This window comes from Lactuca virosa, chromosome 9 (genome assembly GCF_052849685.1).
Source record: "Lactuca virosa cultivar CGN04683 chromosome 9, Lactuca_virosa_CGN04683_v6, whole genome shotgun sequence".
Classification (NCBI taxonomy): Eukaryota; Viridiplantae; Streptophyta; class Magnoliopsida; order Asterales; family Asteraceae; genus Lactuca; species Lactuca virosa.
In genome coordinates this window covers 118493061-118519134 of record NC_136434.1, presented here as the reverse complement: position 1 = coordinate 118519134, position 26074 = coordinate 118493061, and the positions used below count along the sequence as shown (strand labels likewise).

General features: G+C 32.6%; 3 protein-coding genes across 3 annotated transcripts; 2 read left to right on the top strand and 1 right to left on the bottom strand.

Moving 5' to 3' along the window:
• Positions 1–414: 414 nt before the first annotated feature.
• LOC145136817 (histone-lysine N-methyltransferase ATX4-like) lies at positions 415–6497 on the top strand. The gene is made up of 21 exons (XM_079070932.1): positions 415–1973; positions 2056–2181; positions 2268–2336; positions 2423–2491; positions 2565–2656; positions 2737–2829; positions 2993–3128; positions 3210–3315; positions 3406–3505; positions 3588–3712; positions 3789–3934; positions 4028–4132; positions 4229–4293; positions 4365–4581; positions 4682–4765; positions 4874–4930; positions 5018–5107; positions 5190–5276; positions 5367–5441; positions 5765–5865; positions 5959–6497. Exons 1-21 carry the CDS (start codon positions 825–827, stop codon positions 6047–6049), a joined length of 3183 nt encoding a protein of 1060 aa, XP_078927058.1. The 5' UTR covers positions 415–824; the 3' UTR covers positions 6050–6497.
• A 347-nt stretch (positions 6498–6844) lies between these two features.
• ATO (splicing factor-like protein) lies at positions 6845–10277 on the bottom strand. Its single transcript, XM_079072887.1, has 13 exons — positions 10030–10277; positions 9582–9695; positions 9341–9445; positions 9027–9169; positions 8849–8945; positions 8541–8705; positions 8379–8450; positions 7937–8095; positions 7787–7864; positions 7602–7727; positions 7385–7531; positions 7136–7295; positions 6845–7052 (listed from the first exon to the last, which is right to left on the bottom strand). The coding sequence occupies exons 1-12, from the start codon at positions 10201–10203 to the stop codon at positions 7149–7151; spliced, it is 1527 nt and encodes a 508-aa protein (XP_078929013.1). The 5' UTR covers positions 10204–10277; the 3' UTR covers positions 6845–7052; positions 7136–7148.
• Positions 10278–16534: 6257 nt separating this feature from the next.
• Positions 16535–18080, top strand: LOC145138411 (Got1/Sft2-like vescicle transport protein family). The gene is made up of 6 exons (XM_079072503.1): positions 16535–16708; positions 16820–16873; positions 17344–17417; positions 17528–17645; positions 17725–17783; positions 17885–18080. The coding sequence occupies exons 1-6, from the start codon at positions 16604–16606 to the stop codon at positions 17961–17963; spliced, it is 489 nt and encodes a 162-aa protein (XP_078928629.1). The 5' UTR covers positions 16535–16603; the 3' UTR covers positions 17964–18080.
• The last annotated feature ends 7994 nt before the right edge of the window (positions 18081–26074 follow it).

Below are 26074 nucleotides of genomic sequence, written 5' to 3'. Positions count from 1 at the left end.
CATTTCGCAAGCAAAGAAATCTTTATAAACAAAATAATTGAAGTCCTAAAGAACCCATAACATATATATGTATTCAAATTTCATCCCCTTTTTTGGTGTCTTTATCTAAAACTAACAGGAAGTTAAATTACATAGTTTCATGGATGAAAGTACACAAATTTCATTTGACGAATGAAGAAGAAGAAGAAGAAGAAGAAGAAGAAGAAGAAGAAGAAGAAGAAGAAGAAGAAGAAGAAGAAGAAGATTGTCTGAAAGAAGTTGGAAGTGGGCTTTGTTTGAGACCCAATTAAGCGTAAGTAAGTTAACATAAAACTCACTTTCTCTCTCCTCTGAAGCAGTCCATCTATAGATACATGACATTGTATCTATATGTCCAAAAAGAAACGAAAATATTTACAGTTAAATAAATCTTTCTTCCCTATTTTATAATCTTCTCTCCACATGACATGAAGTTTGGTTTGGGTTTCTTTTTTTAACGTTTGTTTCACGAAATAGAGATTGTATGTAATGTGCAGTGGTAATGTTAATTAAAACAACTCATATCGACTTATTTTATCAGTGACTTCGTGGAACAGAGAGAAAGAGAGAGATCCCCTAATTCACAACCTTGAAATTTCTATCAATTCATCAAATTTCCCTCCCAAATCTCTTGTTTTTGTCGGGTACTCTGTTGTTTCGGTTGATTATTCGAACACCCATTTGGATATTTCTTTCAGGTAAGTGTTGGTTTTCTTCAATTAGACGATTAGGTTTTGTGAATTGAGGTTCTTGGTGGTTAGGGTTTCGGAAAGAGTGGATTTTTGGGTGTTGGGAGTATTAGAGGAATGATAATCAAGCGGAAGTTGAAATCGGCAATGCCGAGTTTGAAGCGTTGTCGAGTTAGTGAGTCGGGCGGAGGCGGAGATGACGACGAATGGTCGGGGAAATCTCGAAAGAAACGAAAGTCTAAAAACGGCAGCCATGGCCATGGTTATTACCCTCTGCATCTGCTCGGAGAGGTTGCCGCCGGGATCATTACGTTGAGTGAATTGGGATTTCACTTCGCCGCCGGCGTTATCCCTAGCTTCTGCAGCGACACCGGCGCAGTGGTGATCGTTGACTCGAAACCAATTGCACCAAAAAGGGAGTTGGAAGATAACAGTAATGCTATCAACAATGATACAGTACGACCGGCTAAACCACGGCCGCCGTTGGTAAGAACTTCCCGAGGTCGTGTTCAGGTACTCCCATCTCGTTTCAACGATTCAATTCTCGATAACTGGAAGAAAGAAAAAACAAAAGTCGATGTCAATCAAGATTCACACTTCGACCATGAATTCACTCCTATTAAAGACAAATCCACCCTCAAAATCCCAAAACCCCGAGATCAAATTCAAACCAAGAAACATGTCGGGGATAAAGTTAGCTACAAATGTCGCAAATCTCTACCAAAGTTTGAAGAATTCGAAGATGAAGAATACAAGAGCTTCGAGATGACAAAGTATTCCAGATTAAATTCACAACATGACGACGACGATAATGATGACACAAACATCAAACAACCCGATGAATTTTCTCCTGGCGACATCGTGTGGGCAAAATCAGGGAAACATTATCCAGCTTGGCCAGCCATTGTTCTTGATCCTGTATTGCATGCGCCTCAACAAGTTCTTGGATTTCGTGTTGATGGTGCTTATTGCGTCATGTTTTTTGGGTATTCTGGAAATGGTACACAGAGGGATTATGCGTGGATTAAAAGTGGAATGATATATTCTTTTGTAGAAAATGTCGACAGGTTTCAAGGTCAAACTGACTTGAATGATAATGAGCCAAGTGTTCTTCGTTCTGCTATAGAAGAAGCGTTTTTAGCAGAACATGGATTTACAGAAATGTTAATGGTTGAAATTAATGCAGCAGCTGGTAACTTAGATTATCTTGATTCTATCCCTAGAGGAGTTCAAAATCTTGAACATCAACGTATCTCTCAAAAGCAGGCAAGTTTTTGTCTCATTGACATCAGTCATTCAGTATCCTATTATATCTGTGTAACAATAAAAATGTTTTTTTTTTTTGCAGGAAGTATCTAATAGACGTCACTCACAATCATGTGAAGGATGTGGGTCCACCATATCTCTTAGAATGTTAAGAAAAATGAATGACACATCTCCTAATAACCGTTTGCTTTGTAATACGTGTGCTAAGGTTTGTGGTTTCATTTCATTCACTTTCTTGGTTATTATGATGGTCTTGTCTACCAAGTGTTTGATGAAATGCTTTCTTTATTTTAGTTGACAAAATTGAAACATTATTGTGGGATATGCAAAAAGATATGGAATCGTGCGGATACTGTTAGTTGGGTGAGGAAATTTAAAATCTTTTTTACAAAAAGCTCCTTCATTTATCAATCAAGAACTAAATTTGGTGACAAATTTGATTAATTTAGGTACGATGTGATGGTTGTAAAGTATGGGTACACGCAGAATGTGACAAAATATCCGGTCATCATTTTAAGGTTCTCATCAATCTTGATTTTCTTTTGGTCTCTTTTCTTTATAAAGTCTTACAAAGTCAAAATCATTTTGTAGGATCTTGGGGCAACTGATTACTATTGCCCAGATTGCAAAGCTAAGTTCAATTTTGAGTTATCAGATTCAGAAACTTGTCAACCTAAACATAGGTAACTCTTGAATCTTGAATCTTTATATAAATTTCTCAACAGTTCATTATTTCTAAATAACAATGTATTTTGGCTTCCAGATGTAATAAAAAGCAAGAGGAAATGGTGCTTCCTGATAAAGTCACTGTTGTTTGCACAGGGGTTGAAGGAGTGTACTTTCCAAGCTTGCATTTGTAAGCATTTTGAGTAACTCATGTTTGACTATAATCAAGAAAACGCATGATTCATAAGTTTTAAGCTTAAAGATTGTTTTTTTCACTATATGTGTCAACCATTAAGGGAAACATATATATCTTTTTTTCTGAAATGGAATAAATTTTATATTTTTTGTTAAAGGGTTGTGTGCAAGTGTGGATCTTGTGGGACAGAAAAACTAGCACTTAGTGAATGGGAGAGACATACAGGGTCAAAAGTGAAAAATTGGAAAACTAGCATTAAAGTGAAGGACTCCTTGTTGCCACTTGAACAATGGGTACATTTTCTAATTTCCTACATTTTTTCATTAAATTTTTCAAGATTTTGGTATAATCACCCAAAAAATGTTATCTTTCAGATGCTTCAAGTAGCCGAGTATCATGCTCGTACTGTTGTTTCCGTGAATTCCCTAAAACGCCCTTCTTTAAAAGCCCGAAAGCAGAAACTGCTTAGTTTTCTACAAGGTATATATATATGATACATATATGTCCTGGTTTTTAGAAATTGGAAATAAAGTTAACAATTTTGTTTTTTTGTTTTTTAATATTTTATAGAAAAATACGAACCTGTAAATGCCAAGTGGACAACTGAACGTTGTGCTGTGTGTCGTTGGATTGAAGATTGGGACTACAATAAAATCATTATATGCATCAGGTCAAGATCCTATCTTTCTTTTTTTAAACATTTGTGGGTCCCATTGATATAAAAGAAAGAAATCTAAATCTAAACATGACAGGTGTCAAATAGCTGTGCATCAAGAATGTTATGGTGCAAGAAATGTTCAAGATTTCACATCATGGGTATGCAGATCATGTGAGACACCAGATATCGAACGCGAATGTTGCCTTTGTCCTGTGAAAGGTATCAACTTTAATAAATCTTTTTTCATGAATAAGTTATTAAATTTAAATAAAAAAATAAAATATCCTTTTTTCAGGTGGTGCTTTGAAGCCTACTGATGTGGACCCACTGTGGGTCCATGTTACATGTGCATGGTTTAGACCTGAAGTTTGTTTTGCAAGTGATGAAAAAATGGAACCTGCACTTGGGATTTTAAGTATTCCATCAAATTCTTTTGTAAAGGTATTTACTATCTTTTTTACTTTTTACTTTATATAAAAAAAAAATAGTACATTTCATAAATATCTTGAGTTTTTTTCTTTGTTTTTGTGTCAGATATGTGTTGTTTGTAAGCAAATTCATGGATCATGTACACAATGTTCAAAATGTTCCACTTATTACCATGCCACATGTGCATCAAGAGCTGGCTATCGAATGGAGGTGAGGCTACTTTTGTCAAAATCCATCAATCTTTTTTCAAAATGGAAAAAAGAAAAAGTTATAAAGATGTGATTTTTTTATTTTTTATTTCCACAGTTGCATTCTCTTGAAAAGAATGGGAAGCAGATTACAAGAATGGTGTCTTATTGTGCTTATCACAGGTAAACCATTTGGGATTTTAAAAAATTTTAATCTTTTTTTTTTGGGTTCTGAATCTTGGTATTTATTTTAGGGCACCAAATCCAGATACTGTTTTAATAATTCAAACACCTGGAGGGGTAATTTCGGCAAAAAGTTTACTATTAAACAACAACAAGAATGGTTCAAGATTGATTTCTTCTAGAAGATTACAATTACAACCTGAAAAAGCTTCAATTTCTGAAATTTCCAATGAGGCTGAACCATTTTCAGCAGCTAGATGCAGAGTGCACATTAGATCAGACAATAAGGTAGTCTAATATAATTTGTCCACATTTTTCATTATCAACCTCGAGGTTTAGCCATATGTTCATTCATACCCCTTAATTGTTTTTAATTTGTGTTTGTTAGAAGTCAGAGGGGCTAATTGTCCACCGTGTTACAAGACCATGTCATCATTCTTTAACAACAATACAACGGTTAAACAGCCTCAGAGTAATAATAATTAATATTTTATCCTTTTTTTTTCAAAATAATAATAATAATAATAAATCTTGTTTTAGCTTTAATAACTCATCTGATGGATACATTTGTTTCTAACAGGAAATGCAAGAACCTCGAAGCTTTTCTACTTTTAGAGAAAGATTACGTCATTTACAGGCAAACTTTTTGCATTTTTTTTAAACAAAACTTTATTTTATTACAAATTTTCTAAAATTTTTGGTTTTTTTTTTTTTGTAAATTCAGAGAACAGAAAATGATCGCGTTTGCTTTGGTAGATCGGGGATACATGGATGGGGTCTCTTTGCACGCCGAAACATCATGGAAGGAGAAATGGTTTTAAAAAAAAAATTAGAATTTTCTTGTTATCAAGGGTATTTTAGTCATTTCACTCACTTTTTGTGAAATATATATGCAGGTTCTCGAGTATCGTGGCGAACAAGTGAGACGGAGTGTAGCGGATTTAAGGGAAGCATCGTATAGAAGAGAAGGCAAAGACTGCTACGTGGGTTTCTTTTTTACTCTTTTCTCGTATAATACACTAAAAGGGTATTTTAGTCATTTCACTGAAAAATGAAAAATCTTGTTTTTTCAGCTATTCAAAATCAGTGAAGAAGTGGTGGTGGACGCTACAGATAAAGGAAACGTAGCACGCCTAATAAACCATTCCGTAAGTCCTTTTAATACATTAACATTTTCACAAAAATAATAATAAGAAGAAGAAGAAGAAAGTGTAAATTACATTTTTGGTCCACAAGTATACTTTGTTTTTTTTTTCCAATTTTCGTCCCAGAAAGTTTCCACTTGCAATTTTGGCCCTTATTTGAGTTTTTTGTAACATTTTGGTCCCTGTGTCCAAGTAAAATGAATATATTTTTGGAGTCATTTTACGTCATAAATGGACCAAAAATGTTATAAGAACCTCAAATAAGGACTAAAACTGAAACATGGATGCTATTTATAATTTATTGAAATTGTTTCAACTTTGAATAGTGTATGCCAAATTGCTATGCGAGGATTATGAGTGTGGGTGGTGATGAAAGCCGAATTGTGCTTATTGCAAGGACTAATGTGACAACAGGAGATGAACTAACGTGAGTTTTTTTTTTTTTAACTACATTTCAAAGTTATTTGCTATTTAACTAAAATTGTAACAAAATTTGAAAGTTTTTTGGTTGTGTTTGTAGGTATGATTACTTGTTTGATCCAGATGAAAGTGATGAATGCAAAGTTCCATGTTTATGTAATGCGCCAAATTGCAGGAAGTTTATGAATTAGAATGATAGTGTGATACGGGATAAAAGAGTATAGAATTGGGCTCATTAGGCTAACTTGTAATTTTTTTTTTTTTTTTTTTTGGTTTGGGAAAAGGTAATAAAAAATGTTTAGATATATAGGAGAGAAGAGTAGGTGTAAGGGGGATTTGGAAGGATGAATTGATAGGTTACCTAAGTTATGTCATCATAGTTTAAACACGATTTTGGTGTTCTTTGTCTCATGGAAAGCTTGTTTATGGTGATTTTTTAGTCTTTACACGTTTGGAAAAGGGGAGATAGTTAACGTTGTTTGTGTCAAAAGGACCAAGTATATGATTATATATATTCGGTTTGTGTTAAAATGTACAAATGGTTGGTGCAAAATAGGTAATTTTATGTTTTGTAAGTTTGGATGTTATGTATTCCTAGTTTATTTAAATTTATAAATTATAATCATATTTTTATCGTGATATTTGTTGTAATGTTATATTATAAAGTTAATTGACGTTGGTACGTGATATATATTGAAATTTTAACTTCATGTTTATGATAGTTGAAATTAATTGTATATAAATACTTTATTTTGTAGGGCAAAATACAGAAAAACTTAATCAATTATCCATATATATTCAGAAACTTTCTGGTTATCTTTATGTTCAGATAAATACTTATATTATAGATAAAATAAAAAAAAATAAAAAAAATAAAAAAAAACTTTGATCATCTTTATGCTCGAATAAACCCTAATAGTATAGGACAAAGTAGAGAACATTCAATAAACTCAATTAGTAATCTAATGCATGAAAAATATCAAACAGATTGAGAAGAGGCTGGTTTACTTGTATGTATAAATATCTAAAAACTAGAATTTGACTACAAAGTATCAAAAAAAAAAAAAAAAAAAAAAAACAAGTCAACTCATAGTCATACATAACATCATTCAGAAAATTCCGATCAAAATCTCCTTCCTTTCTGCTCCTTCATTGATACAAACTTCACATCACACCCTCACACAATCACTGGAACTGAAAATAAGAACACAACAAAATATAAAAAATCATTTTCCAAAAACTATTTTTTTTTTATAAAAGATTCTTTCAACACTTACTTGCTTCTCTATATCAAATCAAGCCTTGACGTTGAAGATCAGTGTATGTCTTTTTATTGTAAATATTCCCCTCTCTGTCTTCATATTCCTCCTCAAGCTCTGGTCTCCATTTGTTCACCCCTTGCTTCTCTTTTATTCTCTCCCATAGTATTTGTGCTTCCTGTATTGTACCCAAATTTAAATTACCTTTTAACCTTTTTTAGTACAAAAAATAATAATAATAATAATAATAATAATAAATCGTAGTACCTCTATTGATGTGATTTCATTGAAGTTTTTGGTATTTGGAATACCAAGGCGACGCATGCCATATTGATGTCTAAATTCCTTGAAATGCCTCTCGTATGCTCTTCTTCCCCAATAGCTATAGTTTCCACATATCTCACATTTGAATTCCTATAAAAGTAATGAGTCATTCCATTCCATTGTCATTCAATTCCATTCCATTCATGATTAGAAATATTACCTGTCCAAGGCCATGAAGCTTATAGAGCCAGTATGGTATAGGCTTTCCATCCCAACCCATTGGCAACTTTAAAGGATTATATATTTGTTGATCCTCATCATCACTCTCAATATCAGGTACTTCCTCCTAAAAATAATAATTATTAATTAATAATAATGAAAATGATAATGATAAACCTATCTTACATCCTCTCTTTCAGCTTCCATTTCCTCATATGTCAAAGCCTGTTTCTTCTCAACATTCTCTTTTGTTCGCATGATTGTCTGAAAAAGGTAAAAAAAAAAATTAGAAACGTCTAAAAAAATAAAAATTAAAAAAAGAATGATTTAGTTTACCTCTGACAAAATCTCACATAGCTTCTCTATCTTGGCTTCCATTAGGGCAATGTTTTTTGAATCATCTTCTTGATTTGAAACAGCAACACCACCATTCTGTTGAGGCTTTCTTGAACCTTTTGCAAAATGCTTCTTATCAAGCTTTTCAAGAGGCGTATTCTGCATGATTAAAATGTAAGATTCTATTTAACATTTAACAAAATATAAGTTCCATGAAATAATAATAACACTACTCACAGTGAGATTACATATGCCCCAAAACCTGCAAGTAAGGTCTCAATGTAAATGGAAATGAATTTTGATTTTGAGTTTTTGACATTCTTCTTCAACATTACAACTATTAGCCTTGTAAATTCTAATCTAAGAACACCCTTTTAACTAATAATTTCATTTCTTTCATTTTTTAAAAGATAACAGCATATAAAGTGATCAATAATAATACCTTTGTGAGGAAAAGTCTTTCTGCACGTTGTTGAACAGTGCCTCCTGTCTTTAATCCAAGTGCAGCTAATGCCTAAAGAGCAAGAAGATAGTAAATTAAGTAACTTTTTATAAAGATATGGTGAAAAGTTTCTAAATAGACTGTGTAATATGTTCTTTCTACCTCCTTTAATTTTTCAGGACCAAGTTCAACAAGCTCTTCAACTGTACTATAGTAGTCAAGATCAATTGAAGTATGTTCATCAGAAACATGTCCATTTTCTTGACCTTCATTCTTCCATCCATCTACTTTCCCATTTGCCCATTGCTCTTCAAACTCTGCTGAAACCTGATCCAAATCCAGTGATTAGCAACTAATCGTTTGAAGATTTGTAAATTTGTAATGTATCTAATTATACAAGTTCAGAAAAAGAATAGCATGCAAATGGTTAAAAGAAAACGATGATGATTATCCAATAAAAGAGTAAGAACCTTTGAGAATAATCTATCAAGATCTTGCAGGGGCTCTGTACGCTCAAAGAAATACACTAGATATTCCATCATTTTGCTCAAATACTCTCTATACTGCCTGAAGAAACAAAATAAAATCATGGCTAAAGATCTTTTTTATTGTGCATATAAACACGGATAAACAGTGATTATTTATTACCTTGTCATTTTCAATTTCCGGGGGATTTTATGTGGTTGTGAAAACACTTCAAGGTATGAAGAATAATCAAGTTGCTTTCCAAACTTGGAATTGATGTAGTCATTGTACAACTCATGCATATCTAGGTAGCGTCCATAGGCTTCCTGCAAAGAATGAGTCTCACTAATAAGATAAAACAAAGCAAAAGATTGTGCAACAAACTGAATGTGCCAATAATAATGAGAGTGCAATGTAAGAATACCTCAATTTATTTATAAAATTATATGCAAAGTATGTATATTTAGATGCTAAAAGAAACATAGAGAGTGACTAACCTCTCCACTGAACTCAAGTTGTGGTTCCTCTTGAAGTAATTCCTCATATTCATCAGTGGTGTCAATGACACGTGCTGATGGATGACGTCTGTGATACTCCCGAATCTGTATAAGAAACTAAATCTTTAAGGATATGCAGACCAAACTATTTTATCCACATATATCTCCTTTAGGAGCTTATTGAGGTCCTACTTATAAATAAAGATGCTAGAAACTACAGTAAATAAGCTGTAACACTGACCTCTTTCAATCGGTCATAAAATGCACTAAAAACATTAGTCCCAGATGCAGTTTGTCCACCAAGGGCTGCGATTTCATCTTTCCTAGCATTGTCTTTGTCTTCATATATTTCAATCTACAATCATACAACCAGTAATGTAATCAAACAAGTCAAAAGTCTTACTCCTGTGTTTCAAAAGAAATATGAAATAAACAGAAGTACGCTATGACTTTTACGAATTACGCCAGGCTAATACTTATCAGATGAACAAGAAACTATTGCAAACTGAATACCTACAGTATTAGATTCTTTAGGTGAACATTTTCACTAAATTAAAATTAATTCTGCTCAGTTTCAAAAAACATACAGCTTACACAAGCATTCCCCTTTTGAATGCCAAAAAAAATCAAACCAAGCGAGTATTACATACTATCACGACAAAAAAAGTAGAAAGAACAAGAAATCTTACAAGTTTGTGAGTAGTGGAGGTGATTTGGTCGATCATATGGCGCACACGGTGGCTTTGCGAGAGGCGATCCTTGTTCGACGCCGGTACATTCTGTAGATCCTTCACTATCAGTCTCTCCAATTTCTCAGTTTCCTCGTGAGCTGCTCTAGTCAGCTCTAACAGCGTGGACGACATCTTCCCGCTCTCTATCCACTGTGATTCAATCTAGGGTTCTCGAGACCACGAGGGTTTTAGAAGAAGGGAACAAATCGAACAGACTTGGAATCGAGTATTATTGATTGTTATTTTCATTTTACTCCCCTCGTGTATGGATAAATTTACACAAAACACCCTCTTACTATGAGTTTTCTGCGTATTTGACCTCATATTTTATTTTTTTCTCCCGATATTCCAGAAAACCGTTAAATAAAACAACCGTTTGATTGTTCAATCAACTATAATAAATGAAGATCAATTGTCACATGTCAACCTCTCATGAGTTTTGACACTTGTCATTTTGTGATATTTTTGAAATAAATAATATTCACATGTCAATTCTTTGGTTTTTTAATTTTTAAAATTAAAAAGCCACATAATATATATATATATATATATATATATATGATTAGGTTATTTTGTTTTTACTAACTATATATATATTTTGTTTTCACATAATATATATATATATATATATATATATATATATATATATATATATATTATATATATATATATATATATATATATATGATTAGGTTATTTTGTTTTTACTAACTATTGTGTGTCATAATGCACAGATCTTGACCACCGGATGGAATAGAATCAAAGGGTATGATCTGAAGGTCTATGATATTACAGTAGGGTAACATGTATCATATAATCACACAAATTTCAGCATAAGGGCATTTTAGTCAATTAACCTATATTAAAAAAGGAAATTTTTAGAGTTTTAGGGATAATTAATTCCTTTATTTTTAAAAATCTGAATATTTTAAATTAATTCAAATTTAAAAATCCGATTTTATTCTGTCAGGATGACAGAATGCCAACCATAAACTAGTAAATATATTTTCGATTTTATTCTTGCAGAATATATTTCCAATGAAAATATTTTTGATAATTAACTTGATTTAAGAATTTTAGATATTATTCATATGCATCCAAGTTGGGTCTATGATTTCATTCTTAATACACATCTGAAAATAAAATATAAATTCATACATATTCTTACAGACTAATATCCTTATACATTTTAATATAGTTATACATATTCTAATAGAATATCATCAAAAAATGAATATAATTCTTAAAAAATAGCATTCTTGAATATAATCCACTTGATCTTCGCATATATACTTGTTGTTGAACTCGATTCCAAATATTTCTCTTGTATGATCAATATTGAATTCATTCTCCATGCAATTCTGAAAGAATAAGATACATTACCAGTTAAATAAATATACTTGTTCTTAACAAACATTCTCAAAAGACGTTCTAACAAAATGCATTTATATAAATAAATTCTAACAGAATACATTACATAATGCACTTAAATCATAGTCTTTTCTTCTATATGCATAAACATTCTAAAGCATGTATAAATGTATTATGTCAGAATTACTAGCAACACATGTTTTATGTAATATTTATATTCTCATAGAATGAACATGTGTTTGCATTCTGATATGAAAAAAAAAAATCTCCAGTTTAACCATTTTCATGCAAATTCTGTCAGAATGTCAACTTAACCCTTTTCATCAAAGACAAATTTAGAACAATCAAGTATCAAAAACAAAGTAGTATATACTTTAATTCTAACAAAATATTTCAACACAGGTATAAACATATTACTGTAATTCTAACAAAATAGTATATTGTTTACCTTAACATATTCTGACAGAATTTCCCAGATTATCACAAACTTTATACTTCCGGTAAACCATTTTATGATAAAAAGATAAAAGGGTGCATCGTTGAATTTATGTTAAAATTTTAGTTGTATCATGCAATTATAGCCTCTGGTAGCAACTAGAAACATCAGGCAAATTAAAGAAATTACTAATTGTTATAAAAAAACAACTTTTTTTCGTCCAGGCTTTTCTTTGGTGTAATTGCTAATTACCACAAAAAATAAAGTAGTAATTAGCAAAAAAACACACGTCCTCTTTTACAATTCGTTTAGAACAATCAAATAACAGCAAAATTACTATCGGAATAAAAAAACCTTTTTTGTTCCGCCGCAATTTACTTCGCCGACAACTTTGAAGCAACCTTATTAGCTGTTGTTTCCACAATTTGCATTCTACACGATGGTGTATTGGGTTTTGCAGCAAAGGGTGTTATAAGATTAGGGTTGATGAATTAAATCGACAGATGGAGGCGGAGGAGTCGACAGATGGAGGAGGAGTCGACGATTATAAACCCTACCATAGCAAAAAGGATGCGGCTATTTGACTTTGATATCCAATATTTAAAGAGATAATAAATATATTAATTATCTACCATAATTAAATATGCAAATATTACAATAATACCCTTAAATGATTTATTTAATGATTTATTATTTTCTCAATTCTCATTGGTGTATACATGCACACAATAGTTGCTAGAAACATCTGAACCTAGCTCTCTCTCTCTCTCTCTCTCTCTATATATATATATATATATATATATATATATATATATATATATATATATATATATGAGTGTGTGTGTGTAAAGTATTAAACATCATAAATATGATATTAAATTGCAATTAATATGTTTCTTTATTTCTTATTTCAAACTTTTATTTTAAAAAATATTTATTTTTACACTTTGATATTTAATCTCTTTTTTAATCAACCTGTATAATACATGGGTTTTACATCTAGTGGATAATGAAGTGTTGAGATTAAATGAATAAGATATAACATACCCAATTGTCCACAAAAATGCAGGTCTTTTTAATATGTCATATCAATTTTTATAATTAATTATAGAAAAATCTCTACAAAAGTTTAAATATTTTAGATCAGCTTACAAAACAGTCTTAAATTAATTTTTATTTTTTACAAAAAAAATCCTAAAAACCGATAAAAGGTTTGCATTCTGACCCTTATTTATCGGTTTAGCCAGTAACAAATTAATTTATGATTATTTTGTAAACTGGCCTAAAATATTTGGACTTTTCTGCAAAAGAATTATTTTTATTTTTATTTTATTTTTACATATTGGGCATTAGGATCTATAGAGATAGATCTAAACATTTCATTGGACTAAGTCAAAGTAAAAAATTAGATACGGTTTTGAAAATGTTCAAAATGCAAGATTATAAGAAAGGGTATCTACCAATGCAACATGACATAAGATTACGTAAAGATCAATCACTCATAACTAAATAAGAACCGGAAAGAATGAGTCGAGTCTCATATGTTTCTGTTATAGGATCGATCATGTATTTCATGACATGTACTATAATTGATATCTCATATGCTCTTAGTATGGTGAGTCGATATCAAGAGAATCTTGATGATAGTCTTTGGATGGTCGTAAAGAATATCCTTAAGTAATTGAAAATAACTAAGGACATGTTCTTGGTATATGGTGGAAAGAAGAATTGAGAGTTCCATGTTACATTGATGCAAGTTTTCAGACTGATAGAGACAACTCGTGCTCACAATTGGGATTGGTGTTATTGCTTAACGGAGGGGATGTTACATGGAAAAGTTCCAAACAAAATACTGTGGCCAATTCGACATGCGAGTCTGAGTACATTGTAGTAAGTGAATCTACAAATGAGGTTACATGGTTAAGAACTTCATTGGTGGTCTTGGAGTTGTACCAATCATCAAAGAACCATTGGAGATCTTTTGTGATAATGAGGGTGTAGTCGCCTTGACTAAAGAGCCCAAGGACCATGGTAAACTCGAGACACATTTAGAGGAAGTATCATTATTTCGACATCGTGTAGAGGATGGTGACATCGTCGTGAGTTGGGCATCATACGAAGAGAGTCTTGTTGATCCGTTCACAAAGCCAATGTCAAAAGAAAAAGATGATGGTCATGATAGGACCATTGACATGAGATTAGATAGTGATTTGATGTAGTAGTTTAGTTGGTAGTTTGAGCTATTATGAAACATTTTGCAGTATGAATTGTAACAATTTTGATGTTTATTTCGAAGAGTGTTAATAAAGAGTATTAGTTTGCTATCAAATCTTGTTAAATCACAATATTCTGTTTCACTTATGCGTGTTTTGAAACAATTTCCAAAATATTTAATTATGTTCAAAACTCCACGGTCGGTCGCATTCTCGGGAGTGAATGTTGGTATTAAAGACTGTCACGAGTATTGGATGATTGACCAAAGTGTTTGGGGCATATCAATAGAGATTGCGCTAATATTGCATGAGTACTTGAAGAGCTTGTTTTGGTTAACTAAATAAGGTAAAAGAGATTATACTAGAGCTTGTTAGTTTTTCTCAGTACCAGCTTAGATAGAACGCATCTCAAATAATCAGATCTGGATCAGTTACATGATTAGGAAAGTCGCAGCAAACTGAAATCGTTTTTTTATATTGATTTTCGTCTAATTTAATATCACTGCATTTTTAGTTTTTAGTTTAAAATTAAATCTCCCTTCTTAATAATTTATGATTCTTGACTAGATGTGCCTGATGCAAAAAAGCATTGACCATTAGGCTGTGTCCCTGAGGATTCGACCCTGCTTCCCTGTGCTATATTTTTAGTGCAACCAACAGTGATAATTTATTTGCTTAATACGCGCGCGACAGCGTGTTAACAATACCATAGGTCATGAGATAAGATCCTTAAATATGAAGGGAACCTTAAAATTCGTGGGCTCGGGTTGCAACCACTCTCACGACTTGACTATTCTCTTGTCACGTCGTGACAAACCCCCGTGGATACGCATTTCAATTTCAACCTGTCACGTCATGACACCCGGTTTTACCCCAAAACCATGACTTTGACTCCTTGATGCCCTAAACCGATTTGATCTAGAAACTTGGTGTTACAATTGTCCCCCACTTAAATTAAATTATGTCATCGAAATCAGTTCTCGCTTCCACTTGGGTTCTCCAAACCCTACTCCCTCAACGCGGGTTGAGATCACTTGAATGCCAACATCTGTAACCATCGCCAACAATGGTTCCATCCCAGGCTCATAAGCCAATCCAAGCAGAGGCTCCAAGTTCTGAATCACCTCTATTGTAACATCTTTTAATCAGTCGATCATCTCCTGAAAATTCTGCCAACCTTAAATTTTGTGAAACCACGCAACCTGATGAAAACATCTTTACATAACCTCCTTAAACCATGACGAGAAGGACCCACTTCCTTATTCGTAACCTGTAGATTCCGAAGTCTTAGACAACCTCCAAGTAGACCGAGCCATCCCAATTGTCACCCATGCTACCCAATACTTGAAGACCTGACCCGACCAAGACCTCCTGACCTTGCACCGCCCATCGAAAAGTCGAAGAAAGAAACCACCGCCCATGCCATAGCCGACAACCTTACATCCCGACGCACCAACGAAAATTCTAGAAAAGCCCAAAAGACGAGGCTAACCAACCTCCAAATCAACTATGCTGACCAAAAATCCGCAGATTTGATTGGTTTGAGATCTTCCCGGCCAGATACCACCCTACAGGAAAGATAAAACATGAAACCCACGACCGACTGTCGTTATCGCTAACCCTACATAAACATGCCGATGAAACTCAAACGAAAAACAATCGATCACATACTAAACTAGACCAAGTATTCACTTGGCTTGAACAACTCTGCTATCCACTGACAACACTCGGGTTTACCCCCCGATCCGCTAACCACTAACTGCACTCGGGCTTACCCCCGATCCCCTAACCAATAACAACACTCAGGCTTACTCCCGATCCACTAACCAATAACAACACTCGGGCTTACCCCCGATCCGCTAACCAATAACAACACTCGGGCTTACCCCCGATCCGCTAACCACGAACAGCACTCGGGCTTACCCCCGATCCGCTAACCACGAACAGCACTCAGGCTTACCCCCGATCCGCTAACAAATAACAACAATTGTAGCCTAACATAAACGCACACCGAACCCGCAAGACTTAAATAAGCCTACCAGGCCTTTGGGTCGTGGATGCGACGACGGTGAGGGCAACGATAATGGAGGTGAAGGTGGTGGTGGCTTCAGTGATGAAGACGTCAGGTTCAAATGATAGTAGGGACGACCTTTTAGGGTTCTTAGGTTTGAGTTTGGAGTTTTTACATGACCAATTCTTTCATTTTATGTTTTTACTGATTTGTTATGGGCATTTAAAAACATTTAATAGTCAAATAGTTAGATTTAACGATGCATGGGCTGTGTGTGCATTCTTTGGATACCATATGGGCTATTCATATCAAAAGTTGGATCAAAATTGTAGATGGATATAAACCACAAGGACCGAAACTATAGTTTGCTCTTTTTGTAATTCAGTAATATACAGACAACCCCCTCATATTTCAAAAGTTACGATTACGCCCTGTAATTACAGTTGGGAAAGTTGTTTAAGGAGTAAAGCAGCCATTAATGAAATGATCCAGGTCTGAAAAATGTGGAAGCAGGCACAATCTCTGTTCGCGGAAGAAGAATATGACGACTCACAAGACAATCTGTTGGAAGAAGCCGAAGGTCTCTGTTCTTTATCTCCCACACAGGTATTACTCTATCCAATTGCCCCAATATTTCGCAAATTTCCCATAAATCACGATCATCTGTGATGAACCCTAAAAGCTTATACAACGTCACTGTTTTCTTGTTTGACACAGAGATTATATGGCTTCGGTGCGTGTTGTTTAGCTGGACTCCTTTGTATGTTACTGGTACTTCGATTTACACTCTTCTGTATAAGATCTCATTTCCACTATATGGCTTTTTTCGAAAGGAGTTTTTAATGTGATACTGTTGAGTTTTATTTAGTTACTTTGATCATTCGATACCAACAAAAAACAAAAAAAATCAAGTATGGGTTTGGCTTTTATGATGGAAACCCTAATTTTCTTGAAAATGCGAATTATCGATTGCGTTTGAAAGATGTTTTTGATCTCAAGTAAAATTGGGATTGGGGTTATGCTTAACTATACTAAATCATAATCCTTCAAGTGTTGGGATGATGGAAGTTAACACCAAGCATCAAGCTTGAATCTTGATTGACATATATGTTACTAAATTTTCATTAAGTACTTAAATGTTCTCAAGAACAATTACAAAATTGATGATGGCATGAATAAAAAGGCCATGATTATTCATAATTTAACATCATCTATCTAAAATCTAAATGGTAATTTTGCAGTCGACAATTGTGTTTGCCATACCGATTAAGTTTGCTGTATTGTTTACCTTTGGTAACTTGTTGGCTATTGGAAGGTATGTTTTCTTGTATTTATATATTATATATACTCCTTTTATATTATAAAAAAGTTGCACTTTTAATCTATTTGTTTTGTCTAATCTTTTTTCTTTTTACCATTTAACAGCACAGTTTTTCTTATGGGAGCTACACGACAACTACAAATGATGTTTGATCCAGTTCGTATTTATGCAACATCTATTTACATTGGATTCGTTGTTCTAGCTCTCATTTGTGCTCTTGGGGTAACAAAATAAATAACTTCAATCCATTTACAGATATTTTTGACTTTTTATGATTTGACCTTTTTTTATTCATTCGCAGATTCATAGTAAGTTGTTAACTATCCTTGCCATACTATGTGAGATATGTGCACTCATCTGGTAAGTTTGTCATCTTTTTTCAAGCTCTTTTTTTTTTTTTTTTTTTTTTTTTTTTTTTTTTTTTTTTTTTGATAATGTAAGTGGTATAAAATATTTTTCAGGTATAGTTTAAGCTACATACCTTTTGCTCGTGCAGTTGTTTCAAAAGTGACAATTCGTCTTTTTGACACTGAGATTTAGGTAAAGAGTTTTCAAGAAAATATTTCATTCGTGATCATTATTATATTCATTTTGTTTATTAACGTGTGTCATCGTGGAGTCACATGTCATTCAATATATTGTGGTTTTTTTGAATAATTATTGTGTTGGATTTCGCTTATTATTGCAAGTTTTGGTATTATGTCTAAGTATTCCAGGATACCAAAAGGATTGAGATTTTTTGATGGATTTTTCAGGAATCTATATATCGAATGAGAAATGATTAATTTGAATGCTTTAAGATCTTTCAGAATTCAGACCCATGAAATGCAAAAAGAGTTATGTAAATGTTTTGATAGAAATATATAGGTGTGGTGGGCCGACCCTTGTAAATGAAAATGAAAAATATCATATAACCCCAATACTCACATGACTTGAGGCTTGAGCTACAAACACACACAAAACGATTATTTGGAGGTTCATTTAACATAAGTCTAACAATTGGGTTGGGTTTGGGTTGATGGGTAAAAATATATTGACCTGACCCAACCCAACTCGAAATGGAAAAGATCAACATAACTCTTTAACCCAACCCAAAATTAACATGTTGAATATAGATTTTCAACTCATTTAAGTTAAGTTATATGGGTCAATCTATTTAACACATTTAATTAAATAGGTTGGTTTGGATAAAAAATCAATCCGTTTTCATCTCACCAACCTATTTAACTTTAATATATATTTAATTTAATAATTATTTAAATATATTAATTTGAATATTAATTTATAAACTATAATGTTGTATTATTATTTATGTTTTAAAAAATACATTCATAATTCCTATCTTTTTTCTTAGTGTTGACAACACTAACCATTCTTCAAAATCACGTCGAAATTAAATATTTTTTAATGTTATCGGAACATTTATTTTTGTTTGTGAATTGTGATCGTGTTCTTGTCATACTTTGAAATTTTATTTAAATTTATAATTAATATAAATGATGTAATCTTTAGTTAATTTATTATTATTTTTTTTTTAATTTGAAATAGGTTAACCCAAGTTTAACTCACTTATTTAATATGTTGATTTGAGAAATACATAAATATTTCAACTAAGTGACAACCCATTTATCTGAAAGGTTGGGTTGTGTAGCGTCCCAAAAATGTTAAATAAAATTTTTGATTTTAAATTACCAAACCATACAACTATTTAATCAAAACCAACCAAATATATATATATATATATATATATATATATATATATATATATATATATATATATATATATATATATATATATAATTCTCAAAAACATCAGAGTATCAAATAGATAGTGCGGAATAAATCTTTCGGGGATGCAGTACGATCAGACCGGACCCTTTCTTTTGGAACCAGAAGTCCTTGAAACATTTAAACATAAACTGTAAACACAAAGTTTAATGAATTCCCCAAAATACCACATACAATACATAACATAACGTGTCTATTTCAACCCTAAGTAAATGTTATGGGCCAAATCATAGTCTTACCATCACTTCCTGCCATGAACCAAATCATGGTCTTTATTTATACAAGTGTCAGAGGCTAGAGTCTGGTATTCCATACAAAATATTACAGGATACCAAAAGGATTATATTTTTTGATGATTTTTTTTTCAGGAATTTATATTAAATGAGAAATGGCTGATTCGAATGCTTTAGATATTTCAGACCCATGAAATGCAAAAAGAGTTATTAAATGTTTTGATAGAAATATATAGGCGTTGTGGTGAAACATGTTTTATTAGAGGTTATAAAATAAGTGAAGGTGAATCATAGTTTGAGAATGGAAGGCGGATTACAAGTAAAATATACAAACTATACAAAATAATAATATTGTTATAAATTCGGGGTAATAAAGGCATTTGAATATTCTGAGAATTGTGATTCCACTTTCAAATCAAAGTATTTGGGTGGTACTCCCTAATCTTTGATTGGATAAGACTCAGAAGAGAAAAGAACAGATAATGAAAATGTATGAATTTCATGAGTACCAGAAAACTGACCAAAAATTGGTTAAAACCCCATTCGTTCAGGGGCTTCGCCCTAAATGATAGTCTACTTTTAATCTTGAATAAACTTAAACAAGTGTGCATTCCGCACCTTCCTTACTTGTTTAATATTCATCAAGATTGATTTTTGGTCAACAAGTTAACCCATTACACTTAAATATAATTAGTGAAACAAATCACCAACAAATATTTACTTACTTTTTATGATCTGAAATAAAATAACATTTAACTATAGACAATAATGTGTTAGTAAAATATAAAAATAGGCTATTTACCCATATGAGAGAAAAAAATAAAATTTTAATACAGTATATGATTAAGTTGGTTAGTAGGAAATAAAATTTTGAAGCACTCCTAGGAGTACTACCTGGGATCCAAACACGCACAAAACCATATATTGGAGATTTATTTAGCAATAACTGTTACAAATCCATAAAATTTTGTTTAAAGTTTGAAATAAATACAACTACAAATACAAATTAGTTGTTCAAAAAATAAATTAGAAACATCTAATTTAAAAGTGGTTTTTGAGTTCGGTGTTGTTTGTTTTTTGTAAAAAACATCTTCAAATCACTTATTGTTGCGCGACGCAGGACACGCGCAACAGTTTCCATCTCGCAACTGTTTGTTTTTTAAAAGCCTTCTACCTTAAAAACCTCTACGCCATACATCATTGAGCTTCCCTCTTTAAACCACTTCTCCACACCTCTAAACCTAAAACAAAAAAGGAACGGACATATATTCCTATCGCATACGCCGTCCTTCTTCTTCCTTCTTCCATCGATCTCGTCTCCCATCTCGCTTGATATCTCGTCATCGTCACAACCAGTTCTTATCGCTGCATCAACCATTCCTTCGCCGTCGCCGCCTTAGCAATCCGTCGTCTTCTTCGTGAACCACTACCATCGACAGGTAAGTTTTTTTTTCCTCTGATTTATGATTCAAATGTTGATGAAATCGATTTTACAGCCCTCTGAATCATCGACATGTTTTTTTCTTTTTACATATTCTGAAATTGATTTAAGTTATTGCTTATTTGTTGAAATCGATTGAAGTTTGTTGAAATTGATTGATTATGCATTGTTTTGACATTTTTTTTATTATGGTTAGTTTTTGTGTTTAGATTGTATTGATTCACAGTTAGCTTCATTTTCCTTCCATTTGTTCCAAAAAAGAATGAAATCAGTTTGACTATATTAATTTATATCATCCATTAAAGTAAACAGCTAGTATTAATTGAGAAGTTAGTCACACGTCATGCGTTGGTTCTTTTTGGAATTGAGGAGTTTGTATTGATAATATTAGCAGTAGGAATCACAGAGTGCTGTTGAATCATTTATTTTTTCTGATGAATCATTTTTCATGGCTTGAAGTTTTAGCTTAAGCATAAGGGCAGGTTCTATAACATGTGTTGGATTACTTAGGGATTGAAATGGTTTTGGTGGAAAATCAATGGAAAAATTACATACAAGGTCAAATTAAAGTAATGTTATGGGAGACTATGAAGTGGAATGGAATCTGCAATTCAAATTGACATTCTTGGACGATTTTACCCTTGCTGATATCATCCCTGCGATGAAATTAATTGTGGAATGGGTATTGGTTTTTTTACTTCAAAATTGCCATGCTTTTGACAAATTTACCGTGAAGGAAGAAACCATTGTTTGTGTGGTGGAAGATGTTCACTTATCGCACAATAACGAATGAATTGAGAAGATAAATGAACAATTTGTTGATGTTTTGACCTTATTATGTATTGGTGATTGTTTTTTTTTATTATATGTATTAATTAGTGAATAACTTGATGTTGGTTGTTTAGCTTTTGTCAAATTTTAAAATCAACTTTCAAATTTCTGGTGAAATATGAAATGTGAAGCCTTTTATTGAAAAAATAAAGTTTAGATTTAATTTGATTTTTTTAAAATAAAGTGTTTATTATGATATTTAACGTATTTATAATTGTAGAAAAGTGTTTTTGTACTTAGCCAAAAGAAGTATTAAAATTTCAGTTTATTGCAGCCGTCTGCAGAGGTTAAAAAACAAACAGACATTTATTACATGTTGCAGCCGTTTGATCCACCTTTTCTGCCGCAGAGGTTTGCAGATGTGGTCTGCAGACTTCAGACATTTTTGCTTCGAAAAAATAAACAACACCTTCGTGTGGGTGACAAAAAATCAAATTAGTCGATTAGGTTTACAAAATAAAGAGTAAGTAGGGAGCTTTTCAAGGTTAAGGATTATATTCATTTATTAATTATAAGATAACTACATGTTAATAAAATAAATACAAAATAAAAACAATATTATATTTAAAGGATGGCGGGTTTAAATAAGGATATTCACAAAAATAACCATCTGAAAATTCAGAATATAATAAATTAATCAAACGTTTTTAGTTTTACAAAGACAAAATTGCAAAAATGGTCCATGTGGTATGCAAATTGTTGGGGTTTTAGTCCAAACCTCGAGTTTTTTGGATTCATGGTCCTTTTGGAATGATTTGTATGTGGAATTGGTCCCCGGACTTAACTTCCGTTAACTTGTTGCTGTTAACCTCTCATGTGCCTCTCACATGAGGGTATATTTGTCTTTTCACTTCTAAGGGACCATTTTTGCACCTGAAAAAAATATATCCCTCTTTTTTTTAAAAAAAATTAATATATATATATATATATATATATATATTAACATTAAAAAATAAAAAATCTCTCTCTCTCTCTCTCTCTCTCTCTCTCTCTCTCTCTCTCTCTCTCTCTCTCTCTCTCTCCTTGACCACCATTGAAGCTACCACCAAACATCATTACACTTTCATTTTCTTTTCCTTTGATCTGAGACGAATTGAAAATAAAACACAACATGAGGTATCAATTCAAATCCTATGTATACATATGAATATAGAAATAAATTCAAAGCATCGAACCCCTCTCTATTAGAATCGGAAGATGCCTTTTGCTCCCACAGATCCACTACAATCCCTTCCGTCAACCCTAAATCGGATTTGAGTAAAAAGTTTCATGAATTGATTACAAAACAAGAGGAAAAATGTACTCCTTATATAGTTAAAGTCGAAAGATGTTCTGAAAATGAAGAGAATGAAGAAATCCAGGAGGCGGCGGTGGTGACCGAGGAGGAGTAGCTATACTGTGAGGTGGTGTTGTTCCTTTTACATTCCTCCATTGATTCTTTAGTTCCTAATCAAATATCACTCATGACGGATCGGATGCCCGGCCTTGAGGGTGTGCAAGGTGTGCAACCGCACAGGGCCCTGAAAAACGTAGGGCCCGAATTTTTCTCAAAAATTATATAGTAAATATGATAATATATATTATTTTACGCGAATTTTTTTAGAAACATCTTATGTATCAGCTGGCCATGAGCGCCATGTACACTCCTTCCTTGTAAATGAGGTAGGTTCGATTCCTGGTTTCTACATTTTGTTTTTTTATATTAACTCCATATTTTATTAATATATAAAGTTTATGTGTAAACCATTGTAGAAGAGTTCTATTTCACCTGGTTAATAACATTACCTGTTCTTTTTCCTTTTAAAAAATGGCCAAGGTTCAATTCTTGTTACCCATCAATATGTTTTTTATTAATCAATTTTTTTTCTTCCTCTTACCCAATCTTCAAATTGTTTTTTTAATAGCCATTTATTTTTTCTTTTTAATTCGGCCTCACCCAACTTTATTGATTATTTTTTTGTTGATCATTTTTTATTTTTTTTTCTAGTTCACTCTCATCCGTATTAAAAAATTAGAACATGGTAACACATTAGTAGTATTAACATATTTTGTTTATATACATATATAAAAAATATATTGAGGGCCTACTTTTATCTTTTTGTACAGGGCCCTCAAAATCAGAGGACCGACCCTGACGGATCGATCCAGTTAGAGAGGAAACATATGAATGGTTTCCGACGGCACCGAAGACAACCTCCCACCCCTTCATCCCGTCGACAGAAGATGAATAAGCCTTCGCCTATCATCATCCTCCTGTTGTGGAGCTGATTTCATCTCCACCTCTAGTAATGATCAATTTAAACTTCTGCTTTCTGGTTTATATATGTGGTTAGTAATCGGTTTAGGCTTCTGATTTCTAGTTGTGGTTAGATAGCTTTTGATTTCATCTCTGCTTTTTCTTTATCGGTTAGCCACAGTTTCTTGCATGATGTTGATGCTGGAAGATGGGTTTTGCAGAGGTTACAGGAGATTTGTGATGGAGTTGGTGTGTCTCCTCCAGCTTCAAAGAATGCTCCAGTGAATAGAGATTGAAGGTGGGTTTCAAGTTCAAGACATTGTGGTGGAATTGGGGCAGGAGGATTGTCGTGGAGTTGTGTATTTGTGTCGACACAATAAACACACTCAAATAAGAGAGAGAGAGATCTTTTATTTTTTAATTATTAGAAAAATAAATAGGTATTAATTGTTATTTAAAAAAAGAGGGATATATTTTTTTCAGATGCAAAAATGGTCCCTTAGAAGTAAAAAGATAAATATACCCTCATGTGAGAGGCACATGAGGGGGTTAACAACATCAAGTTAACGGAAGTTAAGTTCGGGGACCAATTCCACATACAAACCACTCCAAAAGGACCATGAATCCAAAAAACTTAGGGTTTGGACTAAAACCCCAAAAATTTGCATACCATAGTGACCATTTTTGCAATTTTGTCTTTTACAAATAAGTCAAATGACCATCATGTTTGAAACGAAGATATTTCATAGTTATTACGAACTAACTTATGTTACATTAAAAGCACATATTCAGACGAAAAATATTGTATTAAAAGAAATTTCAAAACATTTCCGATATTCGATAAACAAATTCAAATTTTTAAGAAAATGCTTATTTTTAATGAAATCTAACACACAAACACACAAAAAAAATAATAATAATAATAAAACAATAATAAAATAAAAAACATAGGAAGTAAATATGACACAACGTAAAATGAGGTTTTGGTTGAAAAATTGGTGACATTACATATTTCCAAATAACTATTTTGAATTTTGAAAATGAGCAAAGAGTTTTAAAAAAAGATAATGACTTAAAAGGGTAATGTATTTTTTGATTTATACACATTTAGTCACTGATTTTTTTCGTCCATATTTAACCCTCCAACTTGTTAAACTGTACACATTTAGTCTTTATGACAGGTTACTCCAGGTTAGCCGGTAAAAATGACTTAATAGGGTAATATATTTTTCACTTTGTACACATTTAGTCCTTAATATTTTTTTTAATGTATTTTTTGATTTATACACATTTAGTCACTGGTTTTTTTCGTCCATATTTACCCCTCCAACTTGTTAAACTGTACACATTTAGTCTTTATGACAGGTTACTCCAGGTTAGCCGGTAAAAATGACTTAATAGGGTAATATATTTTTCACTTTGTACACATTTAGTCCTTAATATTTTTTTTTGTTGCAAAATAAGTCATTTTTGTTTTTATACTCATTCGGTACTTATGAATGATTTTTTAAGGTTTTTTTCACGACATCTTACGTCGGATAACCATATGGTGGTGGGATAGGTTGAGATGGTCTTGCTTTATGTTGTAGGCCAAGATACCTGGTGCGGGCTGGTTGTAAGCTGTAGGCAGTGAGGCTCGAGAAGAGCGGTTGGGTTAAGGCGACATGCCGACAAACCCTGAGTATTCCAGTCTGATTACTGATTGGACCTATTGCATGTTGGCATTCCAGTCCGATGATTGATTGAGCCAATGTATTCTAATCTGATGAGCATGTTGGCATTCCAGTCCGATGACTGATTAGGCCAATGTATTCTAATCTGATGAGTGTGGGCTCGTTATGCATGATAATACGTTTGTTGTATCGAGTATTTTGGGGAAAACTCACTAAACTTTGTGTTTACCCAGTTGTTTATGTTTTCAGGTTCTATGGTTGATCGTGGGAAGGCGAAGGCATGACTGTACACACTCATCAACAGTATTGAGGATTCCTCGTTTCTTATATTACTCTGATTTTCGATAAATGTATTTTGGAGTAAACGTTTTTTCTTAATAATGGATTTATAATTAGGGACTTTTTCCTTATTTAAAAATGAAAATTTTTGGTAGTGAAAATGAGATGTT

Bases quoted from the DNA above. Each gene is read 5' to 3' on its own strand.
- LOC145136817 (XM_079070932.1), top strand. From the start codon at position 825: ATGATAATCAAGCGGAAGTTGAAATCGGCAATGCCGAGTTTGAAGCGT. The intron at 1,974-2,055 runs GCAAGTTTTTGT...TTTTTTTTGCAG, and splicing joins AACGTATCTCTCAAAAGCAG to GAAGTATCTAATAGACGTCA. The intron at 3,506-3,587 runs GTCAAGATCCTA...TAAACATGACAG, and splicing joins AAAATCATTATATGCATCAG to GTGTCAAATAGCTGTGCATC.
- ATO (XM_079072887.1), bottom strand. From the start codon at position 10,203: ATGTCGTCCACGCTGTTAGAGCTGACTAGAGCAGCTCACGAGGAAACT. The intron at 9,170-9,340 runs GTTAGTCACTCT...CATTCTTTGCAG, and splicing joins AACTTGAGTTCAGTGGAGAG to GAAGCCTATGGACGCTACCT. The intron at 8,096-8,378 runs GTATTATTATTG...TTAATCATGCAG, and splicing joins AAAGACTTTTCCTCACAAAG to AATACGCCTCTTGAAAAGCT.
- LOC145138411 (XM_079072503.1), top strand. From the start codon at position 16,604: ATGTGGAAGCAGGCACAATCTCTGTTCGCGGAAGAAGAATATGACGAC. The intron at 16,874-17,343 runs GTACTTCGATTT...GTAATTTTGCAG, and splicing joins GACTCCTTTGTATGTTACTG to TCGACAATTGTGTTTGCCAT. The intron at 17,646-17,724 runs GTAACAAAATAA...ATTCATTCGCAG, and splicing joins CTCTCATTTGTGCTCTTGGG to ATTCATAGTAAGTTGTTAAC.